The sequence below is a fragment of the Cebus imitator genome, unplaced genomic scaffold (genome assembly GCF_001604975.1).
Source record: "Cebus imitator isolate Cc_AM_T3 unplaced genomic scaffold, Cebus_imitator-1.0 Scaffold0, whole genome shotgun sequence".
In the NCBI taxonomy this organism is placed as follows: Eukaryota; Metazoa; Chordata; class Mammalia; order Primates; family Cebidae; genus Cebus; species Cebus imitator.
The window spans coordinates 6,448,192-6,461,719 of record NW_016107315.1 but is presented as its reverse complement, the minus strand read 5'-3'; the positions used below and the strand labels follow the sequence as shown (position 1 = coordinate 6,461,719).

Below are 13,528 nucleotides of genomic sequence, written 5' to 3'. Positions count from 1 at the left end.
AAAAAAAAAAAAAAAAAAAATCCCCACTACATAAACTAACCTGTCCTGTCCTGCCAAGAGTTTCTTGGTGTTTTAACTAGTAAAAGCTGCCTTTCAGAATACTGATTCCATTGTCAAAGACTGTGTACTTTTATGAGAAAAAGAAAAAAAAGTATCTTTCATAACCACAGCTGACTTTGATAAAAATTTTGATTTTTCTTTTTTGAGATGGATTACAATGGCGCAATTTCGGTTCACCGTAACCCCTACCTCCTGGGTTCAGGCGATTCTCTTGCCTCAGCCTCCCAAGTAGCTAGGATTATAGCCAGCTTGATCTCCATGTTGATCAGGCTGGTCTCAAACTCCCAACCTCAGGTGATCTACCCTCCTTGACTTCCCAAAAAGCTGGGAATACAAGAGTATTTGTTTGTTAAAAATATAGATACTGCCGGGTGCAGTGGCTCATTCCTGTAATCCTAGCACTCTGCGAGGCCAAGGCAAGTAGATCACCTGAGGTCAAGAGTTAGAGACCAGCTTGGCCAACAAGATGGAACCTCGTCTCTAATAAAAATTCAAAAATCAGCAAGGCATGGTGGCAGGCACCTGTAATCCCAGCCACTTGGGTGGCTGAGGCAGGAGGACTGCTTGAACCAGGGAGATGGAGGTTGCAGCGAGCCGAGAACGCGCCTTTGCACTTTAGCCTGGACAACAAGAATGAAACTCCATCTCAAAAAATAAAAACGAAAAAAGCACTTGAGTAGATACTTCTCCAAAGATTATATACAAATGACCAATAAGCATATGAAAAGATACTCAATGTCACTAATCATCAGGAAAATGAAAATTAAAACCATAATGAGATATCAGCTTATATCTGTTAAGATGACCATTATAACAAAACAGAAAAAAAAATACAGAGAAATAGAACCATTGTTCATCATTGATGAGTATGTAAGATGATATAGCAGCTATGAAAGTTTCCTAAAACCAATTAAAAACAGTATTACCACACGATCTAGCAATACCACTTCTGGATATTGACCTAAAAGAACTGAAACTAGGATGTTGAAGAGCTATTTGCACACCCATGTTCATTACAACAGTAGTCACAACAGCCAAAACGCAAAAGCAACCTAAATGTCCATCTATGGATGAATAAATAAAACATGGTATACAAATATAATTGAATACAGGCACATGCTACAACATAAATAAATCTTAAGGACACTGTACTAAGTAAAACAGGACAGTGACAAAAATACAAACACTAAATGATTCCACTTATATTAGGTATCTAGAGTAGTCAAACTCTTAGAAATAGAAAGCAGAAGGGCAGTCAAAAGAAGTAGCCCAATTTTGTCCAACCCAAGACCCATGGGCCACGTGGGGCCAAGGATGGCTTTGAATGCAGCCCAACACAAATTCATAAGCTTTCTTAAAACACTATGAGTTTTGTGTGTGTGTGTTTTAAGTTCATCTACTATTGTTAGCATTAGTGTATTTTACGTGTGGCCCAAGAAAAATTATTCTTCTTCCAGTATCGCCCAGGGAAGTCAAAAGATTGGACATCCCTGTGCTAGGAGAAGAGAAAGAGATGTTCAATGGGTACAGAGTAACAGTTCTGCAAGATGAGAAAGTTCTAAAGATCTCTTGCACATAACTGTGCACAGTGGCTCACACCTGTAATCCCAACACACTGGGAGACTAAGTGAGGCAGGAGGATCGTTTGAGCCCAGGAGTTTGAAACCAGCCTTGGCAACACAGTGAGTCCATTTCTCAACAAAAAAAATTTTTTAATTAGCCATGTATGGTGTTCTAAACCGCTATTCCCAGCTACCTGGGAGGCTGAAGTGGGAGGATGACGTGAGCCCAGGAGATCAAGGCTTCAGGGAGCCATGACGGAACCACTGTACTCCAGCTTAGGCAACAGAGGAAGACTCTGCCTCCAAAGGAAAAAAAAAAGATCTACTACACAACAAGATGTATATACTTAATACTACTATACTGTATACTTAAAAATGATCAAGTCGATAAATTTTATGTTTTTACCAGAATAAAAAAGGGAATACCATATCAAACAGATTCACCTTGAAAACGTTATGCTAAATGAAAAGAATGAGACATAATGGGCCGGGCGCGGTGGCTCACGCCTGTAATCCCAGCACTTTGGGAGGCAGAGGCGGGTGGATCACAAGGCCAAGAGATCGAGACTATCCTGGTCAACATGGTGAAACCCCGTCTCACTAAAACTACAAAAAATCAGCTGGGCATGGTGGCGCGTGCCTATAATCCCAGCTACTCAGGAGGCTGAGGCAGGAGAATTGCCTGAACCCAGGAGGCGGAGGCTGCGGTGAGCCGAGATCGCGCCATTGCACTCCAGCCTGGGCAACAAGAGCGAAACTCCGTAAAAAAAAAAAAAAAAAAAAAAAAAAAAAAAAAAAAAAAAAAAAAAAAAAAAAAAAGAATGAGACATAAGAGACAGTATGTCATATGCTTTCATTTCTATAAAATGTCCTGAACAGATATATTCATATAGTAAGAAAGCAGACTGCTGGCTGTCAAGACCTAAGGTGAGAAAAGAATGAAAAGTGACTGCTAATATATACGGGTTTATTTTAATTTCAAAATGTGTTTATTGCTTTAACAGTGATGGCTGTACAACTCTGTAAATATCTTTTTTTTTTTTTTTTTAATTTTTTTTTTTAAGTGGGGAAACTGTATGCTATGTGAATTATACCTCAATAAAGCTGCTACACAAAACAGCTAATTTTTTGTAGTTTTAGTTGAGACGGGGTTTCACCATGTTGACCAGGATGGTCTCGATCTCTTGACCTCGCCTCGTGATCCACCCGCCTCGGCCTCCCTAAGTGCTGGGATTACAGGCTTCAGCCACCGCGCCCGGCCTCTGTAAATATCTTTTAAAAAACTTCAATTGTGTACTTTATTATTATTTTTGGGGGAGACGGAATCTCACTCTTTCATATAGACTGGAGTGCAGTGGTGTGATCTTAACTCATCACAACCTTCGTCTCTTGGATTCAAGCAATTCTCCTGCCTTGGCCTCCCGAGTAGCTGAGATTACAGGTGCCCACCACTATGCCCAGCTAATTTTTTGTGTTTTTAGTAGAGAAGGGGTTTCACCACGTCCGCCAAGCTGATCTCAAACTCCTGGCCTCAGGTGATCTGCCTGCCTCGGCCTCCCAAAGTTCTGGGACTACAGGTGTGAGCCACCATGCCAGGCCCTTATTAGTCTTTCACAAGGACCATGTAACATTGATGAATATCTCAAAATGTGTACTTTCTACTTCATTAATTTTTGTTCTTTTATTCTTTCCTTTTTTCGTTAGAAAAGGTCTAATTTGGTATTTTCTAATTTCTTGAGAAAGATGTTTGGTCCACTGGTTTCTAACCTTTCTCCTTTCCTAATATAAAGATATAAATGTTCCTCTAGGCACAGCTTCTACTACGCCTTTTAAAAGTTAATGTTCTATTGTATTATTCATTTCAATATTATTCAGTTCCAGAGATGTCTATTTACACTGTAATCTCTTATTTGACCTTCTTTAATCCTTTAATCCTTCTTTAATTGTTCTTTAAACCTTCCCTGATGGATTATTTAGCAAGTATATAGGGATTGTCTGTTTTCATTGCTGACTTCTACCAAAATTGCAAGTGGTAAGGACAAAATACTCAGTATTTTACCCCTCAGTAGGGGGTAATTAGCCATTCAAATCTGATATAACTTATTCATATAAATGTCCCACAGGGATAAGTTGTGCTTACCAGAAGATCTGACTACTGCATTCCCATAGAAAATCTACTTCTCACTCCAAATTAACTATGTTTCCAAATGCAGTCCTTTGAAAGAATGGTTAGCACAACTCAGTCTCTATAGGTCAGATAAACTCTGGCCACTGAGAAAATAAACTTTCAGAAAAGAAGAGCTGAAATTAGAAACTAAATCACTGTAAATTCACCAAAATAATACCCTGCTGTTAGGCCCTGTAAGCCACCCTTTTCCCAGAGATATGCCTCTAATTTACAAGTCTCTTAATTTTCAAAATACAAGAGACATCACAGATATTGATCAGATTAATATGTAAGACATGCTTAGTCTTAACATCCAGATGATTAGCAACAAAGAAATAACAGTCTAACAAGTAGAAAGTTAGGCTGCAGGAAATTAGTTTGCTTATAGCCCAGTTAAGTCAATTAAAAGGGCGGTTCGGCATAATTCTTCATTAAAGGAAACTATGTATTTAATCTGTAGGATTTATTTAATACTGAAAAATATCTTTTCTGGCTGGGTGCAGTGGCTCATGCCTGTAATCCCAGCACTTTGGGAGGCTGAGGCAAGTGGATCACCTGAAGCAGGAGTTTGAGACTACCTGGTCAACATGATGAATCCCCCATCTCTACTAAAAATACAAAAGATTAGCTGGGTGAGGTGGCGGGTGCTTGTAATCCCAGCTACTCTGGAGGCTGAGTCAGGAGAATCACTTGAACCTGGGAGGTGGAAGTTGCAGTGACCTGAGATTACATTACTACATTCCAGCTAGGGTGACAGAGACCCTGTTCTCAAAAAGAAAAAATAATAATAAAAATAAATTAAAAACTGGTTATTCTGTTTAAGTCTTTGAGGCTACGACATAAAATCCACATGATATATGAGCTTACCCGTTGATAACGCAAAATCAACTTACCATCCTCTTGTGAGGAAGAATATGGATAAATGTGGTGGGAAGCTTTTGACTTCTCATCAGTAAACGTTCCCTGGAAAGCAAACGAACAAAAACCATAAAAATAAAGCACATGGCAAATGAACTATGAGATGTGAGATACAAATTCCATAAGAATTATAAAAGCATGGTTTTACTTATAACTTTCTTATTAAAAGACTTTATTTCTACAGTGATTAACGACAATAAACCAAAAAATTGTCTACACGGTTTAGACTGCTATATAGAAAAAGTAATTCAAGGATATATTAGCTAGTTCTCTATAGATCTCTCTCTCTCTGGGTATCCACATCAGTAATATGGGTACTACAAATTTTTTTTTTTTTTTAAACGGAGTCTTGCTGCGTCACCTAGGCTGGAGTGTGGCAGCACGATCTTGGCTCACTGCAACCTCCCTCTCCCAGGTTCAAACAATTCTCTGCCTCAGCCTCCCAAGTAGCTGGGATTATAGGCATGCACACACCCAGCGAATAGAAATTCACCATGTTGGCCAGGCTGGTCTTGAACTCCTGACCTCAAGTGATCCACCGGCTTCAGCCTCCTAAAATGTTGTGATTAGAGATGCAAGCCACTGTGCACAGCCAGGAACTACAACTTCTTAAAATTACTTCCAAAATCATTACAAATTATCATTATTTCAAGAAAATCAATGCAGTTCCTGGCCTTGAGTCATGAGCTAGGACTATGCACAAAAGTATAATACAGACATATTGTCAAGTTGAGTTTGACAGCACCGTAATAAAGTACTACAATAAAATGAGTCATGCAAATTTAGTTTCCTGATGTATATAAAAGTTACATTTTGGCCAAGTGTGGTGACTCACACCTGTAATACTAGCACTTTGGGAGGCCAAGGTGGGCAGATCACTTGAGGTCAGGAGATCAAGACCAGTCTGGCCAACATGGTGAAACCCCGTCTCTATTAAAAACACAAAAATTAGCTGGGCATGGTGGCAGACACCTGTAATCCCAGCTACCTGGGAGACTGAGGCAGGAGAATCATTTAAATCCGGGAGGCAGAGGTCGCAGTGAACCAAGATTGCACCACTGTACCCCAGCCTGGGTGACAGGGTAAAAACTCTGTCTCAAAAAAACAAAAAAATGTCAAAATACACTACTAGTACATGTGTATCAAGACAAAGTAAGCGGCCGGGCACAGTGGCTCACACCTGTAATCCCAGCACTTTGGGAGGCCCAGGGAGATGGATCACGAGGTCAGGCATTCGAGACCAGCCTGGCCAACATACTGAAACCTCGTCTCTACTAAAAATACAAAACAAAAATTAGTCAGGCGTGGTGGTGGGTGCCTGTAATCCTAGCTACTCAGGAGGCTGAGGCAGGAGAACTGCTTGAATTGAACCTGTGAGGTGGAGGCTGCAGTGAGCCAAGATGGCGCCACTGCATTCTACAGAACTCAGACAACAGTGTAAGACTCCATCTCCAAAAAAAAAAACCAAAAAAACAAAAAAACCACAAAGTAAGCTTAGGGAAGGGGGAGATTTCAATTCTTTATTAAAAATCACATATGTCAACAGAATACATAAAATGAGGGGTTAGGGGAGATAGCGTTACTTGAAAGTAATATTTCATTTCTTTCTACCAACAATTATGTAACCAACTCTATTTGACTTTATAATCTCTGTGATGTAGAGTTCTGTGATACAGAATACACTGGTCTACTTAGGTCTATATAAGCACACTTCAAAATAAGACTAATGACTCTGTACCAATGACTTATTAGTTTTTTTTTTTTTTGAGACAGAGTTTCGCTCTTGTTACCCAGGCTGGAGTGCAATGGCGCGATCTCGGCTCACCACAACCTCCGCCTCCTGGGTTCAGGCAATTCTCCTGCCTCAGCCTCCTGAGTAGCTGGGATTACAGGCACGCGCCACCATGCCCAGCTGATTTTTTGTATTTTTAGTAGAGACGGGGTTTCACCATGTTGACCAGGATGGTCTCGATCTCTTGACCTCGTGATCCACCCGCCTCGGCCTCCCAAAGTGCTGGGATTACAGGCTTGAGCCACCGCGCCCGGCCTCCAATGACTTATTATTAAATGCTACTACTCTAGGCTAAAAGCTAAAGGTGAGTGAAGAAAACAAATAAACAAACAAAAAAAAAACACTGGTACTTTAAGAACTTAAAAAGAGGCCAGGTGTGATGGTTCGTGTCTATAATCCTAACACTTTGGGAGGCCAAGGCTGGAGGATGACTTGAGGCCAGGAGTTCAAGGCCAGCCTAGGAACATAGGGAGAAACCATCATGGCTGGGCACAGTGGTTTACGCCAGTAATCCCAGCACTTTGGGGGGCTGAGGTGGCCAGATCACTTGAGATCAGGAGTTCAAGGCTCACCAACATGGGAAAACCCCATCTCTACAAAACATACAAAAATTAGCCAGGCGTGGTTGCACACACCTGTACTCCCAGCAAGTCCAGAGGCTAAAGCACAAGAATTGCTTGAACCTGGGAGGCAGAGGTTGCAATGAGCCGGGATCGAGAACCACTGAACCCTAGCCTGGGTGACAGAGCGAGACTGTCTCAAAAAACAAAAAACAAACAAAAAAAGAACCATGGAGGATCTCTTGAGCCCAGGAGTCCAAAGCTACAGTGAGCTAGTATGTTAGGATAGTGAGACTGCACTCCAGCCTGGGCAACAAAGTGAGACCTCATCTCTAAAAAAAGAAAAAAAAAACTCAAGAAAAAACTTTCTTTTGATGCAAATATATCAAGAAATCCAAAACAATACTATGGTTGACATTTATTATTAGAGGCTTACAACTACAAAATGCTTTCTTTGTCTTTTTGTTTTTTTCCTTTTTGTGGAGAACGGAGTCTCGCTATATTGCCCAGGCAGGTCTTGAACTCCTGGACTCAAGCTATCCTCCCGCCTCTGCCTCCCTAAGAGCTGGGATTATAGGCATGAGCCACAGCGCCCGGCACAACTACAAAATGAAGTGATCATGTCCATTATTAATTATCTGAAGTGATCATGTCTATTACCTGATGTCGTTTGATAATATCTTTCAATTTGTTAGCCAACTTCAGATCAATGTCTGGAATGAGGTAGATGTTGGGTCTGGTCAAACAATTGTTCTGAGGACAAAAAGAACAGACTTTCAAATTCTCTTGGTTTTGAAATAATATCACATTATTTACACACTACACAAACCATCCCCAGATAACCTTTTCTGCATTGAGTCACACCTGCCACAAAAAATGTTGAGAAACATGACCTAAAGAAATTCAGTAACTTTTTCATCAAGATAACATAACATATTACCAGATTAATCCTCCTCCCCAATTTTACCCAAATTTACTTTAACAGCCTCATGTTGTGTTTTTAACTATGGAAGGGGATTATAGTTCATCTTAAAAACAGTAATGACATGCCAGGCGTGGTGGCTCATGCCTGTAATCTCAGCACTTTAGGAGGCTAAGGCGAGTGGGCACTTGAGGTCAGGAGTTAGAGACCATCTTGTTAAGACCCCCTCTCTACTAAAAATACAAAATTAGCCAGAAGTGTCCGGGCGCAGTGGCTCAAGCCTGTAATCCCAGCACTTTGGGAGGCCGAGGAGGGTGGATCACGAGGTCAAGAGATCGAGACCATTCTGGTCAACAAGGTGAAACCTCGTCTCTACTAAAAATACAAAAATTAGCTAGGCATGATGGTGCGTGCCTGTAGTCCCAGCTACTCGGGAGGCTGAGGCCGGAGAATTGCCTGAACCCAGGAGGCAGAGGTTGCGGTGAGCCGAGATCGTGCCATTGCACTCCAGCCTGGGCAACAACAGCAAAAATTCCGTCTCAAAAAAAAAAAAAATTAGCCAGGAGTGATGGTGGGCGCCTGTACTCCCCACTACTCAGGAGGCAAGGCTGGAGAATCGCTTGACCCCAGGAGGCGGAGGTTGCAGTGAGCTGAGATTGTGCCACTGTACTTCAGCCTGGGCGACAAGAAACTCCATTCCAAGAAAAAAAAAATAGCAATGATAGAACATGTATGTTAACTCCCCAAACCATGAAAAAACAAAGAAAACATATCCAATTACTTCCCTAGCTAAGAATCTGTGGGACAAACAACTTTCACATATTGAATTAACAATAATATCTGACTGAATTTTTGCCAGCTACCTCTCCCCAGGAAGGTTAATTGAGTGATCAACATAAACTATCGAACAATAAACATACTAGGAAAAACAAATAGGAAATTTAAGCATTCTCTTTTCCAGGTTATAATAGAGTTAGGGAAATAATATGTACAACAATGGAACAAATATTTATGGTACAACAATGGAACAAATCGAAAGAAAATATTCAATCAAGTGAACAACAGGATGGAAGAGTACTTATACTAAATAAAATGAAGGCAGGCTGGACTCCGGGTTTCATGCCTGTAATCTTAGAACTCTGGGAGGCCAAGCAGGCAGACTGCTTGAATTCAGGAGTTTGAGACCAACCTGGACAACATGGCAAAACCCCATCTCTACAAAACATACAAAAAATTAGCCAGGTGTGATGGCATGTGCCTGCAGTTCCCAGCTACAGGGGAGGCTGAGGTGAAAGGATTACGTAAGCCCAAGAGTTCAAAGCTGCAGTGAGAATAGCCATGATCAAACCATTGCACTTCAGCCTGGGTGACAGAGAGACTGTCTCAAAAAAAATTTAAAAATATTATAATAAAATAAAGGCAATTCAAACAATACATTAGGTAAAATTAATGAAGAAAATTATAAATTATCTCACCATAAATTTTAATAGTCTTAAAAAGACAAAATTAATTATAGCTCTGATTCCCGAACACCCATAAAAATAATAAAACAATACCTTTCGGAATATTTTCTTCCTTTGTTCTTTTGGCAATCCAATAAAGCCAACCTTAAAACTGAAATTATATTAAAGGAAAACTTTTTAAATAACCTAAGTTTCCAAGTTACCTGCACTAATGTTTTTTCAATGTTCATAAACATTTCCACATTACGATCCATTCGGGATGGGTTCTGTAGGTCAAACCTCCGCCTAAAAAAAAAAAAGAAAATTTATAGGTTAATTTGTCTCCCGTCTTAAAACACAAATGAAAACGTGGTTTTAGAATTTAATACAAGTAAATTAGAAAGATTTGAAAATTAACACTCTACAAAATGTGTGAGATATTCTCTCAGTAATATAAGAATATATAGCATCAGCCTGGGCACAGTGCCTCATGCCCATAATCCCAGGTGGGCAGATCACAAGGTCAGGAGATTGAGATCATTCTGGCTAAGAAGAGGAAACCTCGCCTCTACGAAAAATTCAAAAAATTATCTGGGTGTGGTGGCACACGCCTGTAGTCTCAGCTACTCAGGAGGCGGAGGCAGGAGAACTTATTGAATCCACGAAGCAGAGAATGCAGTGAGCTGAGATCGCGCCACTGCACTCCAGCCTGGGCGACAGAGCGAGACTCCATCTCATAAAAAACAAAAACAAGGCAGGGCAAGGTGGCTCACGCCTGTAATGCCAGCACTTTAGGAGGCTGAGGTGGGCAGGTCACAAGGTCAAGAGATGGAGACCATCCTGGCCAACTTGGTGAAACCCCATCTCTACTAAAAATACAAAAATTAGCAGTGTTGCTTGCCTATAGTCCCAGCTACTCGGGAGGCTGAGGTAGAAGAATCGCCTGAACCCGGAAGGCGGAGGTTGCAGTGAGCCGAGATCGCACCACTGCACTCCAGCCTGATGACAGAGTGACACTCCATCTCAAAAAATAAAAAATAAAAAAACAAGAACACCCAGTATCAACACCTTTATAAAAGAGTATTAAGATCAACCTCAGTCCAAATGAAGTATCAATTCCATGACTCATCTATCTAATTTTCCTTAAATCTGAGACATCTTACATCTTATGGAAAAGTAATCCACAGATCCAAAGGCAGAGAGCTACCATACTTTACTTCAAGTATAAGGAAAGTTTGTCTACATGCTTAAAAACCATTTGTTCAAATTCAACAGTATCTGTGTTCTCTTAGACAAAGGAAAGCATCTTGGGTATTTAATTCTGATACAGCTGTAAGACATGTGATTTAAACAGACGAGATTTCTCCAAATAAAATTTTTAACTGGCCACAGTAACAGTCAAGAACAGAGATCATCCTTTAATCTGAAATCATGTATAGCTGGGGGTATCCCAAACCCAAACACCCAAACATAGCATACTTATATTATCTTGGTCTATTCCTAGTCACTTCCATGTGGTTAAATCTTTACAAAGTCTAATGCCTGTTTCTCCTTACTTTTTATTCAATACCTACCTTGTTTTTGCTTCGTTTTAGTTCTTTTAACACTAACATTCAGGAGAGGAGTAGAGCTTAGTGACTGAGAGTAAGGACTGTGGAAAACTATCTTAGTCTTGAGCAATTTGGTAACCCAAGGATCAATTGCTTCATAAATATTATGGCCTACTGCAGGCTTTTGTGAAGGTTAAATGAGGTATATATTAGAATAGTGCTTAAGTGTAATACAAATTAAGTAATCAATAAATGCTAGCTATAGTTAAAATTTTTGTTTTCTGAAGAAGGGTCTCACTGTGTCACCCAGGCTGCAATGCAGTGGTGCAGTAACAGCTCCCTGAAACCTTGAACTCCTGGGCTCAGGGATACTCCCACCTCAGCCTTGAATAGCTGAGTCCACAGGCACCAGCCACCATGCCCAGGTAATTGCTTTTTATTTTTATTTTTGTAAAGCCGAAGGTCTCACTCTATTGGTGCAGGCTGGTCTCAAATACCTGGGCTCAAGCAATCCTCCCGCCTCAGCCTCCCAAAATGCTGACATTACAGGAATGAGCCAACACCCCTGGCCCATAGTTCTAATTTTCTTCATCATTACCATGAACTACCTAGCATAAGGCAGTCTGAGGCGAGAGCTAAATACTCTTAACTCACATGTCATGCTATTTTATCCTGCAGATGTTCCCCATGCTTCCAAACTTTCTTTTGAAATTCTACAGCCTTTCCAGAATGTTACTACCCACTCAATGGGCCTGACACTATCACTTCCAAAAGCAGTCCCCAAGTCACTGCTCTATGAAGCTGAGCCTATCTTATTTCATTTCTTTTTTTTGAGATGAAGTCTTACTGTCAGCCAGGCTGGAGTGCCGTGGTGCGATCTCGATTCACCACAACCTCTGCTTCCTGAGTTCAATAATTCTTCTGCCTCAGCCTCCCAAGTAGCTGGGATTACAGGCATGCTCCACAACACCCGACTAATCTATTTTGTATTTTTAGTAGAGACAGAGTTTCTCCACGTTGGCCAGTCTGCTTTCAAACTCCTGACCTCAGGTGATCCACCCGCCTCAGCCTCCCAAAGTGCTGGGACTACAGGCATGAGCCACTACGCCCAGTCATCTTTCATGTTCTTTTCTTTTTTTTCTTTTTTTTGAGACGGAGTCTTGCCCTGTGTCCCAGGTCAATGATGCAATCTCAGCACACTGCAACCTCCTCCTCCCAGGTTCAAGTGATTCTCCTGCCAGCCTCGAAGCTGGGATTACAGGTGTGTGCCACCATGCCCGGCTAATTTTTTGTATCTTAGAAATAGGGATTCACCATGTGGGCCAGGCTGGTCTCGAACTCCTGAACTCGTAACCTCCCCGCCTTGGCCTCCTAAAGTGCTGGGATTACAGTTGTGAGCCACCACGCACAGCCTTTCATGTTCTTGATACATCCTGTGCACAATGCTGATACAGCCCCATCGAAGACCTAACTTATTAGACATCTAATTAGATACAATGGTCAGGTTTTTAAAACTTTTCCTTTATAGCCCTACTGGCTACAAGAATGTATAGCTTTATAAAGCAAACTACTCATCGGAAGGACTTGGTGGCTCATGCCTATAATCCGAGCACTTTGGGAGGCCAAGGCAGGTGTGAGGTCAGGAGTTCAAGACCAGCCTTGCCAACATGGTGAAATCCCATCTCTACTAAAAATACAAAAATTAGCCAGGCGTGGTGGAGGATGCCTGTAATCCCAGCTACTGGGGAGGCTGAGGCAGAGAATTGCTTGAACCCGGGATGCGGAGGATGCAGTGAGCTGAGGTCACGACACTGCACTCCAGCCTGGTGACAAAGTGAGACTTTTGTCTCAAAAAAAAAAAAAAAAATTGACTTCCGGCGTGGCCATGGCGGCTAACGCTACTACCAACCCGTCGCAGCTGCTGCCGTTAGAGCTTGTGGACAAATGTATTGGATCAAGAATTCACATTGTTATGAAGAGTGATAAGGAAATTGTTGGTACTTTTCTAGGATTTGATGACTTTGTCAATATGGTACTGGAAGATGTCACTGAGTTTGAAATTACACCAGAAGGAAGAAGGATTACTAAATTAGATCAGATTTTGCTAAATGGAAATAATATAACAATGCTGGTTCCTGGAGGAGAAGGACCTGAAGTATGAATGAGTTTCCTTGGCTTACACTAGATTCTGTTTTGTCTTATAATGACAAGAAAATGGAATTTTTTTTTGCCTTCTGTTTAAATCCTATAAAGCTAAGTTTCCCGTTAAAGGGAAGTGCTTTGAAGATGTGTACTCATTTTTGTAAGTTAATCATGATTATCCTGGAAAAAGAAGAGTTTCTTCTTTGAAGACGAAAATAAAAGTGTTTTTGGTTAAAAAAAAATAATAATAATAATAATAATTGTAGAAGCCGGGCGCAGTGGCTCACGCCTGTAATCCCAGCACTTTGGAAGGCCGAGGCGGGTGGATCACGAGGTCAAGAGATCGAGACCATCCTGGTCAACATGGTGAAACCTCGTCTCTACTAAAAATACAAAAAATTAGCTGGCCATGG

At 41.1% G+C, this 13,528-nt stretch overlaps 2 protein-coding genes across 2 annotated transcripts in view; one reads left to right on the top strand and one right to left on the bottom strand.

Moving 5' to 3' along the window:
* Positions 1 to 13,528, bottom strand: part of SMARCC1 (SWI/SNF related, matrix associated, actin dependent regulator of chromatin subfamily c member 1) — a 207,675-nt gene that overhangs the window by 142,782 nt on the left and 51,365 nt on the right. Inside the window, exons 4-6 of the mRNA XM_017530009.2 lie at positions 9,648 to 9,729; positions 7,720 to 7,812; positions 4,683 to 4,752 (exon numbers count right to left, since the gene is read on the bottom strand). Of these exons, the coding sequence (XP_017385498.1) occupies positions 4,683 to 4,752; positions 7,720 to 7,812; positions 9,648 to 9,729 (245 nt within the window). The remainder of the gene's footprint in view (positions 1 to 4,682; positions 4,753 to 7,719; positions 7,813 to 9,647; positions 9,730 to 13,528) is intronic.
* Positions 12,827 to 13,357, top strand: LOC108296074 (U6 snRNA-associated Sm-like protein LSm5). The gene has a single exon (XM_037729509.1). It carries the CDS (start codon positions 12,859 to 12,861, stop codon positions 13,132 to 13,134), a length of 276 nt encoding a protein of 91 aa, XP_037585437.1. The 5' UTR covers positions 12,827 to 12,858; the 3' UTR covers positions 13,135 to 13,357.

Excerpts from the sequence above, each read along its gene's own strand:
- LOC108296074 (XM_037729509.1), top strand. The coding sequence starts at position 12,859 with ATGGCGGCTAACGCTACTACCAACCCGTCGCAGCTGCTGCCGTTAGAG.